The sequence below is a fragment of the Dermacentor albipictus genome, chromosome 2 (assembly GCF_038994185.2).
Source record: "Dermacentor albipictus isolate Rhodes 1998 colony chromosome 2, USDA_Dalb.pri_finalv2, whole genome shotgun sequence".
Classification (NCBI taxonomy): Eukaryota; Metazoa; Arthropoda; class Arachnida; order Ixodida; family Ixodidae; genus Dermacentor; species Dermacentor albipictus.
This window is the reverse complement of record NC_091822.1, coordinates 79,760,246-79,778,664: the sequence shown is the minus strand read 5'-3', so window position 1 is coordinate 79,778,664 and position 18,419 is coordinate 79,760,246. Positions and strand designations below refer to the sequence as shown.

General features: G+C 50.5%; 1 protein-coding gene across 6 annotated transcripts in view; it reads left to right on the top strand.

Annotated features, from left to right (window-relative positions):
• The window catches only part of LOC139055973 (neprilysin-1-like), a 106,176-nt gene that overhangs the window by 21,281 nt on the left and 66,476 nt on the right, over positions 1-18,419 (top strand). For all 6 annotated transcript variants that reach the window (XM_070533688.1, XM_070533690.1, XM_070533685.1 and 3 more), the window contains 2 exons: positions 3,089-3,217; positions 5,013-5,234. In XM_070533688.1, coding sequence (XP_070389789.1) covers positions 3,089-3,217; positions 5,013-5,234 — 351 coding nt within the window. The remainder of the gene's footprint in view (positions 1-3,088; positions 3,218-5,012; positions 5,235-18,419) is intronic.

Genomic DNA, 18,419 nt, shown 5'->3' with positions numbered 1-18,419 from the left:
AGAAAAAAATCCTTACAATATACAGCTGCATGCTTACCCTCTATGCGCAAAGAGACACGAATGTGTGCAGGAACGCTGCACATACAGCGCAACGGTGGACTTTGTACTGCTATCGATAGTCTGTTGATGGCAATAGCGGGCGCAACGCGGGAAGTTACTTGTGACCAGGAAATTCCGACAGAAATGACTAGAGGGAGCTCGAGAGCTGCGATCGTTCAGTTAGGAATGATTGGCAGCACATCGATTTGTGTACTTTTTGTGCTTGTGGATTCATAAGTTCTTGTTAAGTCATTGGTTCGGCTTTAGACTTTAAAATTTCAATCCTTGTGTAATGCCTTAGGGCCTTAAGGGGACAGTAAGCAAAATGACATATTTTTTCGCTCAACGCCCGAAGCCTATAGGTTTTCTGCGCCACTGCGTGATCATGACCACCATCGTTTAGGTTCACTACAAGACGAAAGCCCCAGCGGTGTTCAATCAACACTGTCTTCTGTCAGTTGACACCAACCTATGCGAGCAAGTTTTCTAATGCCATCAGACTACCTAGCTCTGCGCGGTCTTCGACTGCACTCACCTGCCCTTGGCACCAATTATGTAACTCTCTATGGCCACTGGTGTTACGGCTCGCCTTTGGGTCGAAAATTCGTATCGAGTGGCCAAAGACAACGCCCATTTATTCAATCTATCACTCGGACTATGGCGACGATTCGGTAGGTAAACTTAAAACACCGAAAGCACAGTGCTTGCGTGAATGGGCGTGCCCCTCGCATTAACGTGTGCGTTTGTCCTCCGCTGCGAATCTTCTCCTACTCAAGCGGCGCTTGACTCGCACCAACATCTCTGGACCAGACGGATGCGCCAGACCGCGTGTACGGACATTGATGATTCCCACAATCTCCTAGAGCAGCGAATTTCGTATGGAGGTCCGTATGGTCGGAGAAATACAGAGAAATTTTGTAGGGGAATCTTGCTCCTACGTATGCTCTACCCAATGCGTTGGGGGCTAGTTGGTGCGAATCCATAAATACTTTGTTTAGCGCAAAACAACAGACACAAGAAAGACGACAGGACAAGGCGCTCAGGACAAGGGGCGCTCTTGTGATCGGATGCTGGTGGTTCCTGCACATGGTGCACGCTGCGCATGTTCCTCTAGTCTCTGCAGTCTACAAAAGGGGTGACGCAATAAAATGTCAGTTGAGTGTAGCCCCTTCTCCTGTCGTCTTTCTTGTGTCTGTTGTCTTGCGCTAACAAAATATTTATGGTTTCCAAGTATGTCTTTGCCTAATCTATGGGGACATCTTGCTGGGGAATCTGGCTTTCAGAACAGCCGTTGCCTAGATACTACGGAAGATGACGTGCCTTGCTCCGTGTAACCGCCATTTATCCTTGCGCCCAAATGGGATCATAGCCGCCATTACAGAGTTCGTAACCGCGAGGCCTAAGTTCTTTTGTCTTCAGTAGTTGGCTCGCGTCAGTAGGGCGCATGTAGAATAAAATTTACAGCTGCAATGCCAGGGCCATCGGCGACGGGAGTAGGTGCCACATAGGCACGTTCTGCGCATGTGCAGGCTGGGAGTGAACAAGAACTGCAGTATAACTAGGAAATGAATGTCTGACTGTAAAAGAAATTCGCAATAACAATGTGTTACTATTAATTGGTTTGTGACTGCTAAAGCAGCATCTACTTGAGCAACGACCCCGACCTCCTCACCCCTTCCCCGAGCTTCATTCCCAATGGCAGGAAGCCTTTGTGTCAGGCCTGATGTTGAAGTATAGGAAAAGAGAATACCTACTGTTGAAGTCAAAAAGAGAAATCACATAATAATGCGATAAGAAAAACCCTGTCGCACAGCAGAACGTGGCGCCATGAATGATGAACGGAGGGAGAACTTATTCCGAAGTATTCATCCGGCTGGTACGCAGTGAAGCTCAGCTAGAGACAAAAGGAGCAAAGCGTGTCCTCGTCCGTATACTACTTGCACATTTAGAAGAAATATTTCCCGTATACTACTTGCATATTTAGAAGCAGTATTTCCAAGGAATAAGTCTCCAGGTTTTCCTGGTTGCGCGGAACTCTCTGCTAGGGACCGGCGCCCTCTCCTGGGTGACTGTTCCAAAGAAGCTACGAAAGATTAGGTCCTATCGCCAGCTTCAGCTTCAAGCTGTGCTTTCAATCTTCGTTACGAGCAGTTTATCAAGCCTACCACTCTTTACTTAACGATGTAATAAAACGTTTTGTTCTTCGCTACGCCGTGGTCTCTGCCTGGGCCCTCCCCGCCGATTGATCTGGATAAGTTCCAGACCGCTGGGCAGCGCTGCCCATTGTAATTCGAGAACTCCTCTGCAAGACCGGTTATTTGCCCTTCGCCGACTCATCGGCAATTATTGCGTTTGTAACGCGATATGGAGGGACTGCACTGTCGCCATCATACTGTAATGCAGCCAGCGTAGTGAAAAGCTGCGCTTTATATTGACCCACTTATCCCATGCAGCAGCACAGTGGAAGCTGTCTACAGAACAACAAAATGGCATACGTGACATCACGTGAATACTCCCCTTCACTCACCGCGGTGGTTCAGTGGTTATCGTATTGTGTTGCTGAGCATAAAACGCTCACGTACCGTGCTTCGATCGGTTGTACGTTGAAGAACCCGAGGGGCCGAATTCACGAAGGTTTTCATGTTTAGGCGCTCTACGGCATGCATATCAGTATTCGCTGGAATTTCCTCTTACGAGCAATTTTAGCCTAAGAGATTTTTGTGAATACGGGCTCAGGTGGTCAAAATTATTCCGGACCCATCCATTGTGGCCTCCCGCATGACCCGTTGTGCAGTTTCGGGACGTTGAACCACATAACTTTATTTTAACGCGATGCTTCGTTGAAAATGATCAATTTTCGAAGTTTCCAAGCTGTTTCGACCAAGAAGGACGAAGCTTGTACAAATCCACGTACTATACCCATCATTACAATGCTGACTGAACCACCATGCTTACAGCTCCTGTTGACAACAGGGCAGTTTCCCCTGCAGTAATTTTTGTCTGAAACTGGTATCCCTGCGGCGTGACCGCTGTGCGCCTCGATATGCAGGTCCGCACAATCGAGTCGCTACTGCCGTTCGTGAAAGCAGCGAATTTCGTGGCACTGGCCAACCACTACCTTCCAGCTATCTTCGAGTACAGCATGTCCAGCGAGGTCGCCAGCGCCACGCCTTCTCTGGTGGGTATCACTATATAGGTATACCAGAAGTCGCATTTCCGTTATATGAGACGGCAACCTGATGTTTAATCGTAGTACATCACACTCGTGCAAACTGTAACCTTTGTTTAGTCTGTGGCACAGAACGAACGGAAACAAGAATAGAGAAAAGTGCACCAGGGGTACTCCTATAGTATCCAAGTGGTTATTTTGCGCTGTTGCGCACATTCGGTGTTACTTTCTTTGGCCAGGACGCGGCTTTTCTTGAATGGCCCGGATCGTATAGCACAATTGCGTCGGTTCAGGTGGATTTATCTGAAAAGAAGGACATGGCAAGTACAACAAATGGCGAAGTCCACTCAGGTAATTAAATAGTCGCTATAAAAGCTTTTTAGGTATTCATGGTAAGGCAGATGTCATAATGGCAAAAATTTAACTCGAGTGTTAGAGGAGTCATGTGTGGTCAGCAGCAATCCTGTTCCCTGAAGCACTTTCGAAATATTCGTCCCGAAAATCCGCTAAGAAATGCATTGGTCTTCCAGTTCAGATTGCCTTGAATTGATATACAAATGCTTTTGGGAACATTAATTAAACACGAATGTACTTTTTACAACATTTTAAAGACGAATATCTTAAAAGTGGTCTATGGCGTTATGATGCCTACTACACAGACATAGCTTTTCCTCCTTCTCCTCTCTTGCTCTGAGGCGCATTTTTTTTTTGTGACGGTTTTGCGTGTTCTACGTTTCATGGCAGTTTCTGTGGTTTTGTTACTATTAAGACTCTAGACCATATCCGCGACATGGTAGGCGAGATCTCTGACGTCATATTTGTTGGCGAGTGGACTGACCGCTCGAAGTACACATTTTGCCAACACGGTCATCATCACATGTCTTGACGCACCATGCTTCTTTTCAGTGCTCAAACCTCGTGAGGGGTCTTTAATTTAGAAAAATACTTACATGCCATCATGAACTTGCCATTCTTTTCCTAACTTCTTTTTCCTTTGTGGTACCAACCTTCTAAATCATGAGATATACTGGCAAACGCGCTTACTAACTCGACAGTACTCGTTTTTACGAACCAATTTCGATATTGTAACCCAACAGGCGATGCACCACGACGCTACAATATAATAGTAGTTCGTCCCGTGCTTACGATCGCTGCGGCTGTCGCGGCCCAGCGCAGCTACAAGAAACGTGCGCAGAACTTATGATTATATTTTAATGAACAATGCCATCATACCTAACCTCATTACTACACGAAGTTGGCAAAATTTATACTGTGCTGATGACATCACGATCATGTCGATGACATCGGGACCGTCCGAAACCAACGTTAGTTTGAGAATTGGAGTGTCCAGAAAAACTTGATTGCGGGGAGCCGAAGGCTCCCCAATCAAATTGGTGGCTCCGCCCGCGATGGGACAGGGAGGTGAAGACTCTGCGACGTCACGGGCCCGCTGGACGGGGTGTAGTTAGTGCGCGAATTTCGAGCTCTTCAGCAAGGGGTCCCACTTGGACTTGTGTTGAAGGTCGGAGCCCGTGTTGTACAGGCACAGCGAGAACATGTGGTCGAAGGAGCAGCATGCGTGACCGCATTTAGAACGCGACTGCGGGAAGTTGGGGTCTATCCAACTAAGCGCTCTGGAAGCGAAGTACGTTAGTATTAAAATATCTTGGTGACTATTTTCCCACCTTCATATTTACTAAGTGTCACCCTAATTACACGCGAGAAACTCGCTATAGAGTTTCCGTAGGAAAACATTGCGTCAGTGGGGTTTTAGCTGATAAAACCCTCCTGTCGCTGGTTCCAGGTGCACGAGTTGGGCGTCTTCCTGCACGAGGAGGCGCCGACGGGCCGCGCGCTGAACCTGGTGCGGTACCTGCTGTTCGAGCGCCTCCTGCCGCTGTCCACCTCGCGCCTCGAGGAGACGCTCGACGTGAACGCCCTCGACGCGTTGAATCTTCGCATTCGCGCCTGCAGGGACGCCGTGCGCCGCGTCGAGCCACGGGTGTGGCAGTTTCTCACCTTGCAGGTGAGCTTGGAGGTCGCGATGCCTGGAGAGGCTATAGGCTATTGGGGGCGAGGACGTACGGAGTCGCCATCTGTCGGAAGCGCCTCGCTTGCTTAGTATGAGGGATCACGCGGCACGCTCCTCATAGGTTTCGCTTACGGAGCTCAATAAAAACACCACGCGGCAGCCCTCCTGGACATTTATGGAAGTACTCTCAAAACGAGTGAAGTTTTTGACTGTCGATATAATAATCCTGGGCAAACTGAAAGCACAGAATCGTTTACAGACGCTATTTCTTTACCGAATACGTACAGTGAACGCCACTGTGCGCGATCGCCGCGATGGAGTCTACCGAACCGGCTTCTTGCGTTAAAGGTAGGCAAACGCTGAGAGTAAACTATGTGAAATATATTCTTATAGTGGGCTGTCTGTATGACCAAATGGGGCATAACATAACGAAGCCTCAATGCAGCGATCACACTGGTTCACAGCGCCAGACTGCACGTCTGCATACATGTCCGCGCACAATGTTTTGCTTTCGCTGTGAGCGCGTTTTCGCACCGTGCCGTGAGCTTTAGGCCGCAGCATATTTACACTAGGAACCATTGTTGCGTGGATGCTATCAGAACTGTTCAAAAATAATTTCGTTATAGAGACTACGACGCCTACGGCGACTGTGATGTCCCGTCGCGACAATTCGATCTCATTTGTCTTCTAAATTCTTGGACATTTCAGTATTATTTTTCACGTTGCGTCGCACTATATGTTTATCGGTCTTCTCAGCATGCGATTTCCCTCTGCTTCTTTTTGGCAATCCAGTGCATTAATTCACAACACAAACATGACCATATGCCATGGCTTTTTTTTAATATGCGTCTTACCGCTCCCTTTCCATTCCAGTGAACTTGCCAGTATCTAGCATCAACAAGTTCATAGACCAAAGCGTCATGACATCAGCCGGGCAGCGGGCGCGGGCGAGCGTCTCAGTGCGCGTTTTCTGCTACTCGCCGAACATCGCAATCCTGGCGCCGTAGCAGTATCCTCGCGTCTGTGCTTGCTGCATACCCGAGTTGTAGCCGATGGCTGTCTGCCGGTTTTAAGTTTCGCGAGCCAAGCTTCACGCAGCTCAGCGTCCTGCTGCTACGTGGAAATAAAGCTGACACAGGGCTCCGTTGCGTACGTCCGGTACTGCGGTACCGAGCAATAGCCTACGATGCTGCACGCCTCCAAAGGCAGCCACTACCTATTATAGTACTTTCAAATGCTGTCAAGCAGACACCCAAGGCGGTAAAGCCTCACCACTTAATCAGAACCGCAACGCAGGTGGGACTTTATACTTTCGTTTTCAGCTTGCTTCGTTGCTTCCGAAGCAGCTGACGCGGCCGCCAATCCACGTGATCCCTCATGTCACGTCGCGCCGATGGTGGCGCCAGCACTTCCTGTGGTGGAGCTCGTCCACAATGGGGGAATATGCCCCGAGTGGTTGTCTTAAGACACAGTGTTTTAAAATAAGTTACTAGAGGGAACTCTGGCGCTAGTGGCGTACTGGAGCTGCGATTGGAAATAATGAGGAGGACATGGATTTGTCTGTAAACTAAATCAAACTAAGAGCGCGAAAGTAAAACTTGGACACAATAGGCGAGATATATCGAAAACGATGTGAAGAAAATTTGCACGAAAATCACAAAAATAAACCAGCAAAGCCAACATGACTCGCGTGCTATATTATGGAGCTTCCTCGCTGGAAGTTTAGCAACGTGAATTCTTGCTCGGAGCACTAGAAGGTGCCCTGCCATATTCGATGTCACAACGGGTCATCTCGGGTGATTCGACTGTTTCGATTATTCTATCGATGTTCTTGCCTACAATAGCGTACCAATGAAATTCGGATGGACACACACACTGTATAGCAGCGCGCAGACACTCGTGTAAATGGGCTTCCTGACTCCGTTGGCGCATTGCCCAACCAACAAGCCCCAGAACGTGCACCCTGCCTATAGACTGGTTTTTCTGGCTTGAAGCGGCGTTGTGACTTTGCACGTTGGTAATTTTCAACAAACTAATAATTGACTCGTAAATGCAAACAACTCGAAGTGATCTTCGCAGAAACTTAGTGCCTTCGTGCGTTTCTAAAGGCATGGCTCCTTGGAAGTTTAGAAAGCCGAAGCGTAAACACCATCGCCACAAGAGCGCCTGAAGATTGAACGAATACTTCCATCACCTATCGTTCCTATGCTGAACGGTAGGAGCGGGAGAGTTTCCTCGAGTAATTTTGTCGGAAACTAGCTACGTGATCTGAGAGGCTCTTTACAGGTTTACCTATTGCTGTGGTTCGTTCTGCTGAAGAATATCGCAGAAGTATATAGTTCGGAAACAGTGTTTGTTGCTGCACTGTCCTATGATTTTCCCCGTCCTACTAAAATTACAACCAGCCAACGGAAAGACCAGTTAATAAATGAACGGAATGACTAACCAGTGAAACAGTGCAAGTTATAACTTCCATGCCGAATTCACGGCCCATTGATTACCACCGTGCCATGTTGATCTAGTTAGGCTTGACGTCTTTTCCTCGCTGTTGGGCGGGGTCTACACCTTAATTAGTCCAGACCCAAACATGAAGTTCTGTCTCTACGCACATTGCCGTCATCCACTCGTAGGGTGAATACCTAACTACAAGTTAAACTGCTCATAGTATCTTGAATTTCGAATGACCGTGTCCACAGTAACTTTATGTTCAGTGGCTATCAGCACCTCACACTGGTATATATCAATGAAATCATGAACAAAATGTTAAAGTCTCTCATTTGTATGCCTGGTTTTCATTCCCATGGTTTTATCCTCCTATTAGTTTCTCTTCCCATACTATTTTCTTCAAAGCCCGTACAGGACAGGGAAATATTGGACTATTGTTTTAAGCAGAAATCCAAATGGGTGGAATTTTCATGCAAGGAAAGAAATGCCATAGACATCACTATATAGCAAAACGCTACTAAGAGACACGTATATTTGTTTCCAAAATCGAAGCTTTGTAGTTGAAAAATGTCACCGGCTCCACGGAATTTATCTTTCGCAACGGCGAAGCTTTGCTCTTCGCGAATGCTCAAAATGGGCTTTTCCGTAGAGTAAGATCCGCGTGCCCATGAAGCCCGTAACATAGTGAGCGCTTAGTACTAGAGAGGGCGTGGCATGCCCGGTTAGTTCTGCTTGCTCACCGTCGCGCTGCGGTCTCCCCGCGCATTTAGTTTGCCCCCAGCAATGAATGCACATTGGAATGTCAGTTTTGGTTTGTTTGACAGTCTGCCGATTCGAAGTTGCTGAATTAAAGCGCGTTGTTTTCCTGCGCCCTAACTCATCGAACCTTGCCCTTCGCAGCCACACTGCTATGGTCAGGTGTATCGCAATGCTTCCATTTATTGTCATCATCAACATCATCATCAACACCATCACCACCCTCATATTTCCGTGAGACAGAAGAAGTTTGTCGCATTAGGCCGGCATCGATGAATACGACGTAGAAGTTGCTCCTCCCCATCTTGGCTGCTGTGACTCCTGTGCTGCTCGCCTTACATGTAAATATTTGGAAATATACGTTTTTTGTGCAACATTTCCGGTGGAGGTGCGGGGTACGCTGCCCCTTCATCACCATAAACCCCAGCACGGAACCCCGAACTGGTCGCCGCGCTGTTCCCTCGGCGATGGCCACCGAAGCACTCACCGTGCCGGAACAGCCGTCTCTGCCATCTGTCATCTTATCGCTTCCATAAGATCCAGGCACCTTCTGTGCGCAGATGACGTGGACGTTGAGGATTAGATTTCATGGTATGAGCGTTTCAGCAAAAAGAACAGGTGTGACGATATACCTATGCTGGCAAATGGGGTTATTTTATCTTAAGGGAAACGCACACGTCCGGTGCGAGACACATGAGCACGATCTCACCAGCTGGGACCTACGCAAAAAAAAAAAGAAAAATACCGAACGACTTGTTCTACAAGCCCTTGGGTCGCCAGCCAGCTGCTAAAAAAGAACTTGGCTCTCGCGCGCAGTCATCTAGTGAATGATACATTTCGTATATTCAGGATATTCTAGCGCTTTGCCGCAAGGTTGATGTCCGAAGCGGACAAGATTGGACACGTACTCAAAGGTAGCGCCGACAACGCATTCAGCCTCTTGGTACTGAGGAACTGTGCTATCGTGGATCCCATTGTGGAAGAGTCGACGATTCGAACAAGCGAAGTCCCGCCGTATCGCCCAGCAATTCACCAGGCTCCCGAATACTGCCGCAGCGTCATGATGCGAAGAGCCGCCACCGACTTTACAATCGCCTGCTTTGGACACTTTGACACCTATCATTCGTCGTGAAATAGAAGCAATGTCACCAGCTCCTCTTGTGCCTGATGTCTCCCGACTGCCAAGCAGTCTATAGTTTCTTTGATTCAAGCCGTGGTTCGACAGGAGGTCGCTAATTTGGGACTCTCCTCTGTCTGCGCTGTGCGCGTTCCACCAGTCACACCAATCACGCCATCAGTTGCACTAGTCGCACCGAGGGAGTAGCCCTTTTACTGAGTGGAGGACGCCGGATGATCGCCCAATATGTTTCGCGTGCTCTCGAGTTGGACATATTGCGCGGCACTGCTGGAGCCGTCGGACGTCGCCGACTATATTTGGCCATCGGACAAGCGTTCTGTCTCTTGTGCTTGAGCAGTGCCCATACGACGTGATCTTGGGCATTGACTTTTGGTCCACACATTCAGCCCTTGTCGACTGTCGCGCCAGTGTCCTTCAACTTGAAATCTCTTCTGTCTCTGAGGTTCTTGCTGCTAGCCCTACGCAACTGTGTGCTCTAGAGTTCGTGCGATTGCCGCCCCAATCCACTGCTCATGTTCTTTTGACGCCCTCTCCATCTGCCGCTGACGGGGATTACGTTGCATCCCCTATTATTGACGTTGTCCTGGCACACAAAGTTACCCTACCACCCACGGTTGTCGAAATTATCAACAATTAAACTTATCTGCCGGTGTTCAACTTCGGCTTATCCGCCCATGTTCTCCCTTCCGGAATTGTGCTTGCAACGTTGTCGCCCCTAAACGACTGTCTGATCTCCACGCTAAGATCTGAAGCCCTTCACATCCTACGTGCGCAGCAGGATCCATCAGCTTGCCCACCAGTGAATTTGACAAAACGATAGCTGTGGACGTTTCACCTGCACACGCTGAGAAACTTGATTCTGTTGTTTGCTTGTCTATTTGTCGCTTTCGCTGTGCTTTGTAAAAGGGGCCCCGAACCCTCGTCAAGTGGACTAGCTTCCACTTTTTGTTCGGGCTTCCTTCCAAATGTTCTTTGGAAAATAAACATGATTTGATTTGATTTGAACTTTACTGTGTCTTAGCGTCGTATCGGGATGTCTTTGACTTCGCCAACTACCCGTTTGGCGAGACAACGGTTGTCACGCATCGAATCGACAACGGCGACCCAAATCCTATTCATCGTCGTCCGTATCGCGTTTCTGCTGCTGAACGGGCGATTATACAAAAATAAGTCGACAAGATGGCAGAAAAAGGCATAGAACCTTTGAGTAGCCCATGGGCCTCTCCAGTTGTGCTCATCATGAAAAAAGACGGCACCTGGCGTTTCTGTATCGATTACAGACACCTGAACAAGATCACTAAGAAGAACGCATATCAGTTGCCTCGCATAGATGACGCCTTGGACTGTTTCCACGGAGCGAATTACTTTTCGTCCATCTATTTGCGGTGTGGCTATTGGCACGTTTCCGCAGGTCTTATGGACCACAAGAAGAGCGTTAACGGCGCAGGAATTCAACCTGACCCTGAAAAAATTCGCGCCGGGAAGCATTTCCCCTTACTTTCCTCTACAAAAGACGTTTGCTCCTTCATTGTCTTATGTTCTTACTTCCGTCGCTTAGTCAAAACTTTCGCTGGCATTGCCCGTCCACTCACTGAACTTCTCAAGAAAGATACGCCTTGCTTATGGGGCCGTAGAGAAGCTTATACATTTTCTGCACGTATCCGCCTTCCCACGACTTCTCCTTTGTTGGCGCACTTCGACCCTTCTGCTACTACGAAAGTTCGGATGGACGCCAGTTGATACGGAATCGGAGCCATCCTTGCCTATCACCAGCATGGTGGTGACGGCGTCATAGCGAACGCTAGCCGCCAGCTCTTCCCCCTACTCCAGGACGCAATTACTCAATTACCGAGCGTGAATGTCTTGCGCTTGTTTGGGCCATCTCCGAATTTCGGCCGTACCTCTTTGGCCGTCCATTCACGGTCGTGACTGACTACCATGCGTTCTGTCAATCTTCCTCGCTGAAAGATCCTGCAGGTCGTCTTGGACGCTGGGCTTTGCGGTTACAAGAGTACTCGTTTTTATGAGAATTAGAAGAAACCAGGGAGAATTAGGAGAAACCAGGGAGCGTCAAGCAGCCAATCGGAAAATAACTAATCGGCCAGAGCGGAAGAAAAAGTGAGGCGGGCTGGCAGAAGTGGGAGACGCCGAGAGACTTCCAGGAAGCGACGCCAGGAGAAGGTCAGCCACCGGACCGGGAGTTGAAGACGGGCCGTCGGGTTCCGGACCCGAGCTACCAGGACTTCACCCGACCGGGGCCTCCTGCAAACCCGTTCCTGTGCGTCGCCCGTCTACCTGAGCGTGCTGCCAGCTGCTCAAGGCCGGCGAGCTTCTGTGCCCGTGGGCAGGACGAGAGCAGTCGGGCTACGGGCCCGTGTTCTACGCCCAGCTGCCCGGTCAGAACGCCGCCGCCATGTGCTCGTGCCGCCAAACCGCCTGCCTTCTATCTCCAAGCCAGAGCAAGGGCGCTCCGGTTGCCCGGTCAACCATCCTACACCCCGACCTTTGGTGAGACCGGCGCAATTTCTGTCATCGTCTTGTCGCCGCTTCTCAACGTCGAGACTGTTATGCGCCACTGCCATCGTGGTCAGCCTGGACTCGCGCACTAGTTAACGCCGTACTAGCCCTGAGTGTATTCCTTACCGCGGTGTCTGAGTGTTTATTTTATGCTTTCTATTTACTTCTATTTCTATTTAGTTTTATTAAAAGTTTGTGTGTGTGTTTTTGAAACCAATGGCTTTGATCTCAATTAGGTTATCGGAGGCTCTGCATAAGAACCTTTGAACACAAGAACCTGCATCACACACTGGGACTTTCTTCATGTTGGCGATGAACAGCGGCGTGGTGCGGCGTTACGCTCCTTCATCAACCGTCTCAGCTCGGGGGCTTCTGACGAGTCGGTCCGGATGTTTACCTTATATAGTGGAACTTTATACCGCCACAGTGTATACCCTGAAGGCCCTGAGCACTTGCTGGTGGTACCCTCCCACATGCGTTCTACTGTCCTCCAGCAGCTTCACGACGAACCCACAGCAGGCCATCATGATGTAGCGCGCCCCTCTGACCGCGTGCGGCGTCGTTTCTTTTGCGCTCGGTGCAGAAGTCTGTTGGCAGCTGCAAACTGTGTCAACGATGAAGGAGGCCACCAACCCGCCGTGGTTGCTCAGTGGCTAACGCGTTGGGCTGCTGAGCACGAGGTCGCGGGATCGAATCTCGGCCACGGCGGCCGCATTTTGATGGGGGCGAGATGCGAAAACACCCGTGTGCTTAGATTTAGGTGCACGTTAAAGAACCCCAGGTGGTCAAAATATCCGGATTCCTCCACTACGCTGTGCCTCATAATCAGAAAGTGGTTTCGGCACGTAAAACCCCATAATTTATTTTTTAAAGAGGCCACCGACGCTTCCTGCCGGCCTTCTCAAGCCTATCGAAGTCCTAGTAGAGTTATTCTTCTGCGTCGGCCTCGATATAATCGGACTTTTCCCTACATCAGCATCACGAAACGAATGGGTCACTCTCGCGACAGACTATGCCACGTGCTACGCTATTACACGCGCGCTTCGAACCAGCAGGGCTGCAGATATTGCTGACTTCCTTCTCCGCGATGTGGTTCTGCATCATGGAGCTCCTTGTCAGCTGCTCACTGATCGCGGTTATTACTTCTTGTCCCGCGTCATCAGTGACCTCCTCCGCTCGTATTCCACAAAACACAAGGTCACCGCCGCCTATCATCCTCAGGCAAACGGTCTCACCGAATAACTGAATCGCACCGTAACCGATATGCTCTCCATTTACGTTGGCGCCGACCACCGCGACTGGGATGTTACATTACCCTTTGTTACAATCGCCTATAATACGTCACGCCCCGCTACTGCTGGTTGTTTACCGTTTTATCTTCCTTTTGGCCGTGAAGCGATACTCCACATGGATACATTACTCCCATCCGCTTCACAACAACCATCAGAGTACGCGCAAGATGTCATCGCAAGGGCGAAGGCTGCATGTCATATCGCTAGTGACCGCCTTAAGATGTCGCAGGCATCACATAAGTTGCGCTACGATTGCCATAATAAGGATATATATTACGCTCCAGGATCTTTAGTGCTCCTCTGTTCGTGAACTCGACGAGTTGGTCTATCAGTGAAGCTTCTACCACGATACAACGGTCCTTATAGCGTTCTGTGCCAAGTTACCGACGTGATGCATAAGATTTCACCAGCAAAGCGAATGTTACCATCTACGCCGGTCCAGGATGATGTAGTTCACGTTGCTGGGCTAAAGCTGTATAACCCGTCCGCCGATGCTTCACTCTAGTCTACCCGGATGGTGCGGGCGTTATCGCCTCGGAGGTAATGCCGCGAGACAGAAGTTTGTCGCATTAGGCAGGTATCGATGAAGCCAAAGTAGAAGTTGCTCCTCGCCATCTTGGCTGCTCTGACTGCTGTGCTGCTCGTCTTACTTGTAAATATCTTTAAATATACGTGTTTTGGGCAACAATATTTTAGGTCAACTAAGGGCTCTACATCCCACGCATGTAAATTTACTTATCTATTCGCACATCGTAACACATCATCGTCCTCGACTGCTCTTCTCTTGGCATCGATTATATTACTCTAGTACAACAAAGGCTATATATATATATAAGGTGTTAGAGACATGTGCGGAATATAACCCACCCTTATATATAGCTTTCATTGATTACGAGAAAGCGTTTGATTCAGTCGAAACCTCAGCTGTCATGGAGGCATTACGGAAACAGGGTGTAGACGAGCCGTAAGTAAATGTACTGGAAGATATTGTTACGTAGGAAGACGCAGACGAAAAGCTATGTACAGATATATTTACAAGGAAAATACGCTGCGCTTGGCCAAGAGGCGACAGCCCGCGCAAGCTTCGAACCGTCGTCGTCGTCTTCACACTGCTGGCCTTTCGTGATCGCACATATTGTGCCGTAGCACTACCCCCGGCTGCAAAAGCGCCGTCCCGGAGCGACTAAAGATCGGACTCGGAAGCAGTGTAGTAGGCCTTGAGCCTACTGACGTGTACGACATCACTAGATGCCACAGGAGAGGACGAGGTTGAGCCCACAGGAGCAATTTCGTAAGTCACAGGCGTCACCTGGCGCAGCACGCGGTAGGGCCCTGTGTAAGAAGCTTCTCTGAAAGTCCGACGTGACGAGAGGGCGACCACAGCAGCACGAGCGCACCAGGTGAAAACTGTACGTCACGATGGCGGGCGTTGTACTGACACTGCTGAGTGGTCTGTGAGGCAGTAAGTCGAGCACGGGCAAGCTGGCGTGCATGGTCGGCGAGGGCGATGGCGTCGCGCACATACTCGCTTGTTGAGACCGCAGCAGGAGGAAGTGCCGTGTCTAGGGGCAAGGTAGGTTCGCGACCGTACAGTAGATAAAAGGGAGAAAATCCGGCGGTGTCGTGCCGGGAAGAATTGTACGCAAATGTTACGTAAGGAAGGGCAATGTCCCAGTCGTGGTGGTCCTTGGAAACGTACTTGGCCAGCATATCGGTAAGAGTACGGTTTAACCGCTCTGTCAGGCCATTGGTTTGAGGATGGTATGAAGTAGTCAGTTTGTGTTGAATGGAACAGGAACGCACAATGTCAGCGATAACTTTCGAGAGGAAGTTTCGACCACGGTCAGTAAGCAGCTGTCGCGGGGCGCCATGAAGCAAGATAATGTCACGCAAGAGAAAGTCCGCGACGTCAGTGGCGCAGCTGGTAGGGAGAGCCCGAGTGATAGCGTATCGGGTGGCGTAATCAGTCGCGACGGCTACCCATTTGTTCCCAGAGGATGACGTGGGAAAGGGACCGAGCAGGTCTAATCCAACACGAAAGAACGGTTCCACAGGGACTGTGATCGGCTGGAGATGACCGGCAGGTAGCACCTGAGGTGTCTTCCGACGCTGGCAGGGATTACAGGCAGCAACATAGCGTCGAACGGAGCGAGCGAGACCAGGCCAATAGAAGCGGCGGCGGACGCGGTCGTACGTGCGGGTTACCCCAAGATGTCCTGCAGTGGGTGCGTCATGCATCTCAAAGAGCACAGTCTGGCGTAGATGTTGTGGCACGACAAGAAGAAGATCAGGGCCATCAGGGAGGAAGCTCCTTCGGTACAGAATGCCGCCCTGGAGGACATATCGGCGAACGGATGCGTCGGTAGGTGTAGAGCGCAGACGCTCGATGAGTACTCGCATCGATAGGTCTCGGTACTGCTCATCGGCGATGTTAGCGAAGGCAGACACAGAGAAAATGCCGTCGGCGGTTCTACTGTCGGCGTCGTCAGGCTCGTCTACCGGGTAGCGAGACAGGCAGTCAGCGTCCTTGTGTAGTCGGGCAGATTTGTAGGTGACAGAGAACGAATATTCTTGGAGGCGTAAGGCCCAGCGACCAAGTCTTCCTGAAGGGTCTTTCAATGAGCATAACCAACAAAGCGCGTGATGGTCTGTGACAACGGAAAAGGATCGGCCATATAAGTATGGGCGGAATTTCGCAACCGCCCAAACTAGGGCCAGACACTCACGCTCAGTGATGGAATAGTTGCGCTCCGCGGGTGAGAGGAGCCTGCTGGCGTAAGCGATAACACGGTCGTGGCCACGCTGGCGTTGTGCCAGTACTGCTCCAATTCCGTGACCGCTGGCATCAGTACGGACTTCGGTAGGCGCAGAAGGATCGAAATGGGCCAGCACGGGAGGCGTTGTGAGAATGTCGATTAGATGAGAGAATGCAGTGGCCTCATTATCGCCCCACTGGAAAGGAGCGTCTTTTTTCAAAAGGTCGGTTAGTGGTCGTGCTATGGCGGCGAAATTCCTCACGAAACGGCGGAAGTACGAACAAAGGACGATGAAGCTGCGCACATCCTTGACACACTTCGGAACAGGGAAGTGCGCAACAGCATGGATCTTGCCTGGGTCCGGTTGCACTCCGTTCGCGTCAACGAGATGTCCAAGGACGGTAATCTGGCGACGGCCGAATTGGCACTTCGATGCGTTGAGTTGCAGACCGGCTCGCCGAAAAACGTCCAGGACTGCTGAGAGGCGCTCGAGGTGCGTAGCGAACGTTGGGGAGAATACGATAACGTCGTCCAAGTAGCACAAGCACGTGGACCATTTGAAACCGTGAAGAAGGGAGTCCATCATGCGTTCAAAAGTGGCAGGAGCGTTACATAGGCCGAACGGCATCACCTTGAATTGATACAGACCGTCGGGTGTTACAAAGGCAGTCTTCTCGCGGTCGAGATCGTCCACGGCAATCTGCCAATAGCCGGTCAATAGAGGAGAAATAGCGAGCACCGTGGAGGCAGTCAAGGGCGTCATCAATCCGAGGTAGGGGATACACGTCCTTTTTGGTAACCCTGTTAAGGTGCCGATAATCCACGCAAAAGCGCCATGAGTCATCCTTCTTTTTTACCAGCACAACCGGTGACGCCCAAGGACTACATGACGGTTCAATAATGTTCTTGGCAAGCATTTTGCGAACTTCTGCGTGAATAACTTGACGCTCAGCTGGGGACACTCGATACGGGCGGCGATGAATAGGAGGGGCATCGCCGGTATTAATGCGATGTTTGACAGCTGTAGTTTGGGCCAAAGGACGATCGTTAAAGTCAAAAATATCGTGGTAGGAAAACAGAACGCGGTAGAGTTCACGAGCGTGCTCGGAGGGCAAGTCGGGGGCAATCATTAAGTCCGTAAGTCAGCGATCGTACAATTTGTCGACTGCGATGGTAGAGGAGTAGCGGATGAAGTGTCGTCTACTGCAATGGATGCTACGGAGTGATCCTCGAATGAACAAAGCTGGGCCAAAGACATCCCACGTGGCAGCACTTGCGTCGTCAAGCCAAAGTTGACCACTGGCAGGCAGACGCAATTCGCCGTAATAGATAAAACTGTATGGGGTACTGTGATCCCGTGTGTAAGGAGGACGTCTTGCATAGGAGCCGCGATGTAGTGACCGTCGGGGACTGGAGGGGATGACACTAGGTCAACGTAGGTCAGTGCCGAAGGTGGCAAGCGAACGAAGTCGGCGGAACTGAGGCGACTGGGGTGGGGTTCAGCAGGATCCAGAACAGGCAGGTCAAGGCGGAGAGTACTGGCGGAACAGTCGATGAGAGCAGAATGTGCGGAGAGGAAGTCTAAGCCGAGGATGATGTCGTGGGGACAGTGGGCGATGACTGTGAATAGCACGATTGTTGAGCGATCGGCGAAGGAGACGCGGGCGGTACACATACCAATTACGGGGGCTGTTCCGCCATCGGCGACACGGACAACAGGCGTCGTGGCGGGCGTGATAATTTTCTTGAGCCGGTTACGAAGGTCAGCGCTCATTACGGACAAATGCGCTCCAGTGTCTATGAGAGCAGACACAGAAACACCGTCGACTTGCACGTGAAGAAGGTTCAGATGAGTGGGCAAAGTCAGTAGACGATTTGGCGGCGTAGGGAGCAATGCAGCGTCACCTCGAGGCGCTGCATCGGCTAGTTTTCCGGCTGGGAGCGGCGTCCGAAGGGAGTCGGCGAGTAGGAGCGACGGGGCTGGGGAGAGCGAGATTGTCGTCGTTGGGGCGAAGGCGAACGAGAATAGGGGCGGGTCGTTGCAGGAGAATCAGTGGCGGCATTATCGGAGCGTGCGGCATAGGGACGAGAAGGGCCGCCTGAGGGGCGAGAGTAGGCAGTATAAGCAGACCGGATCGGGGAACTCCAGCGACTACGACAGTACCGAGAAATGTGCCCGATTCGATGGCAGTGGAAACAAATAGGCTTGTCGTCAGCAGTGCGCCATTCAGATGGGTTGCGGAAACGTGGTGGGTAAGAAGATGCGGGACGGGGC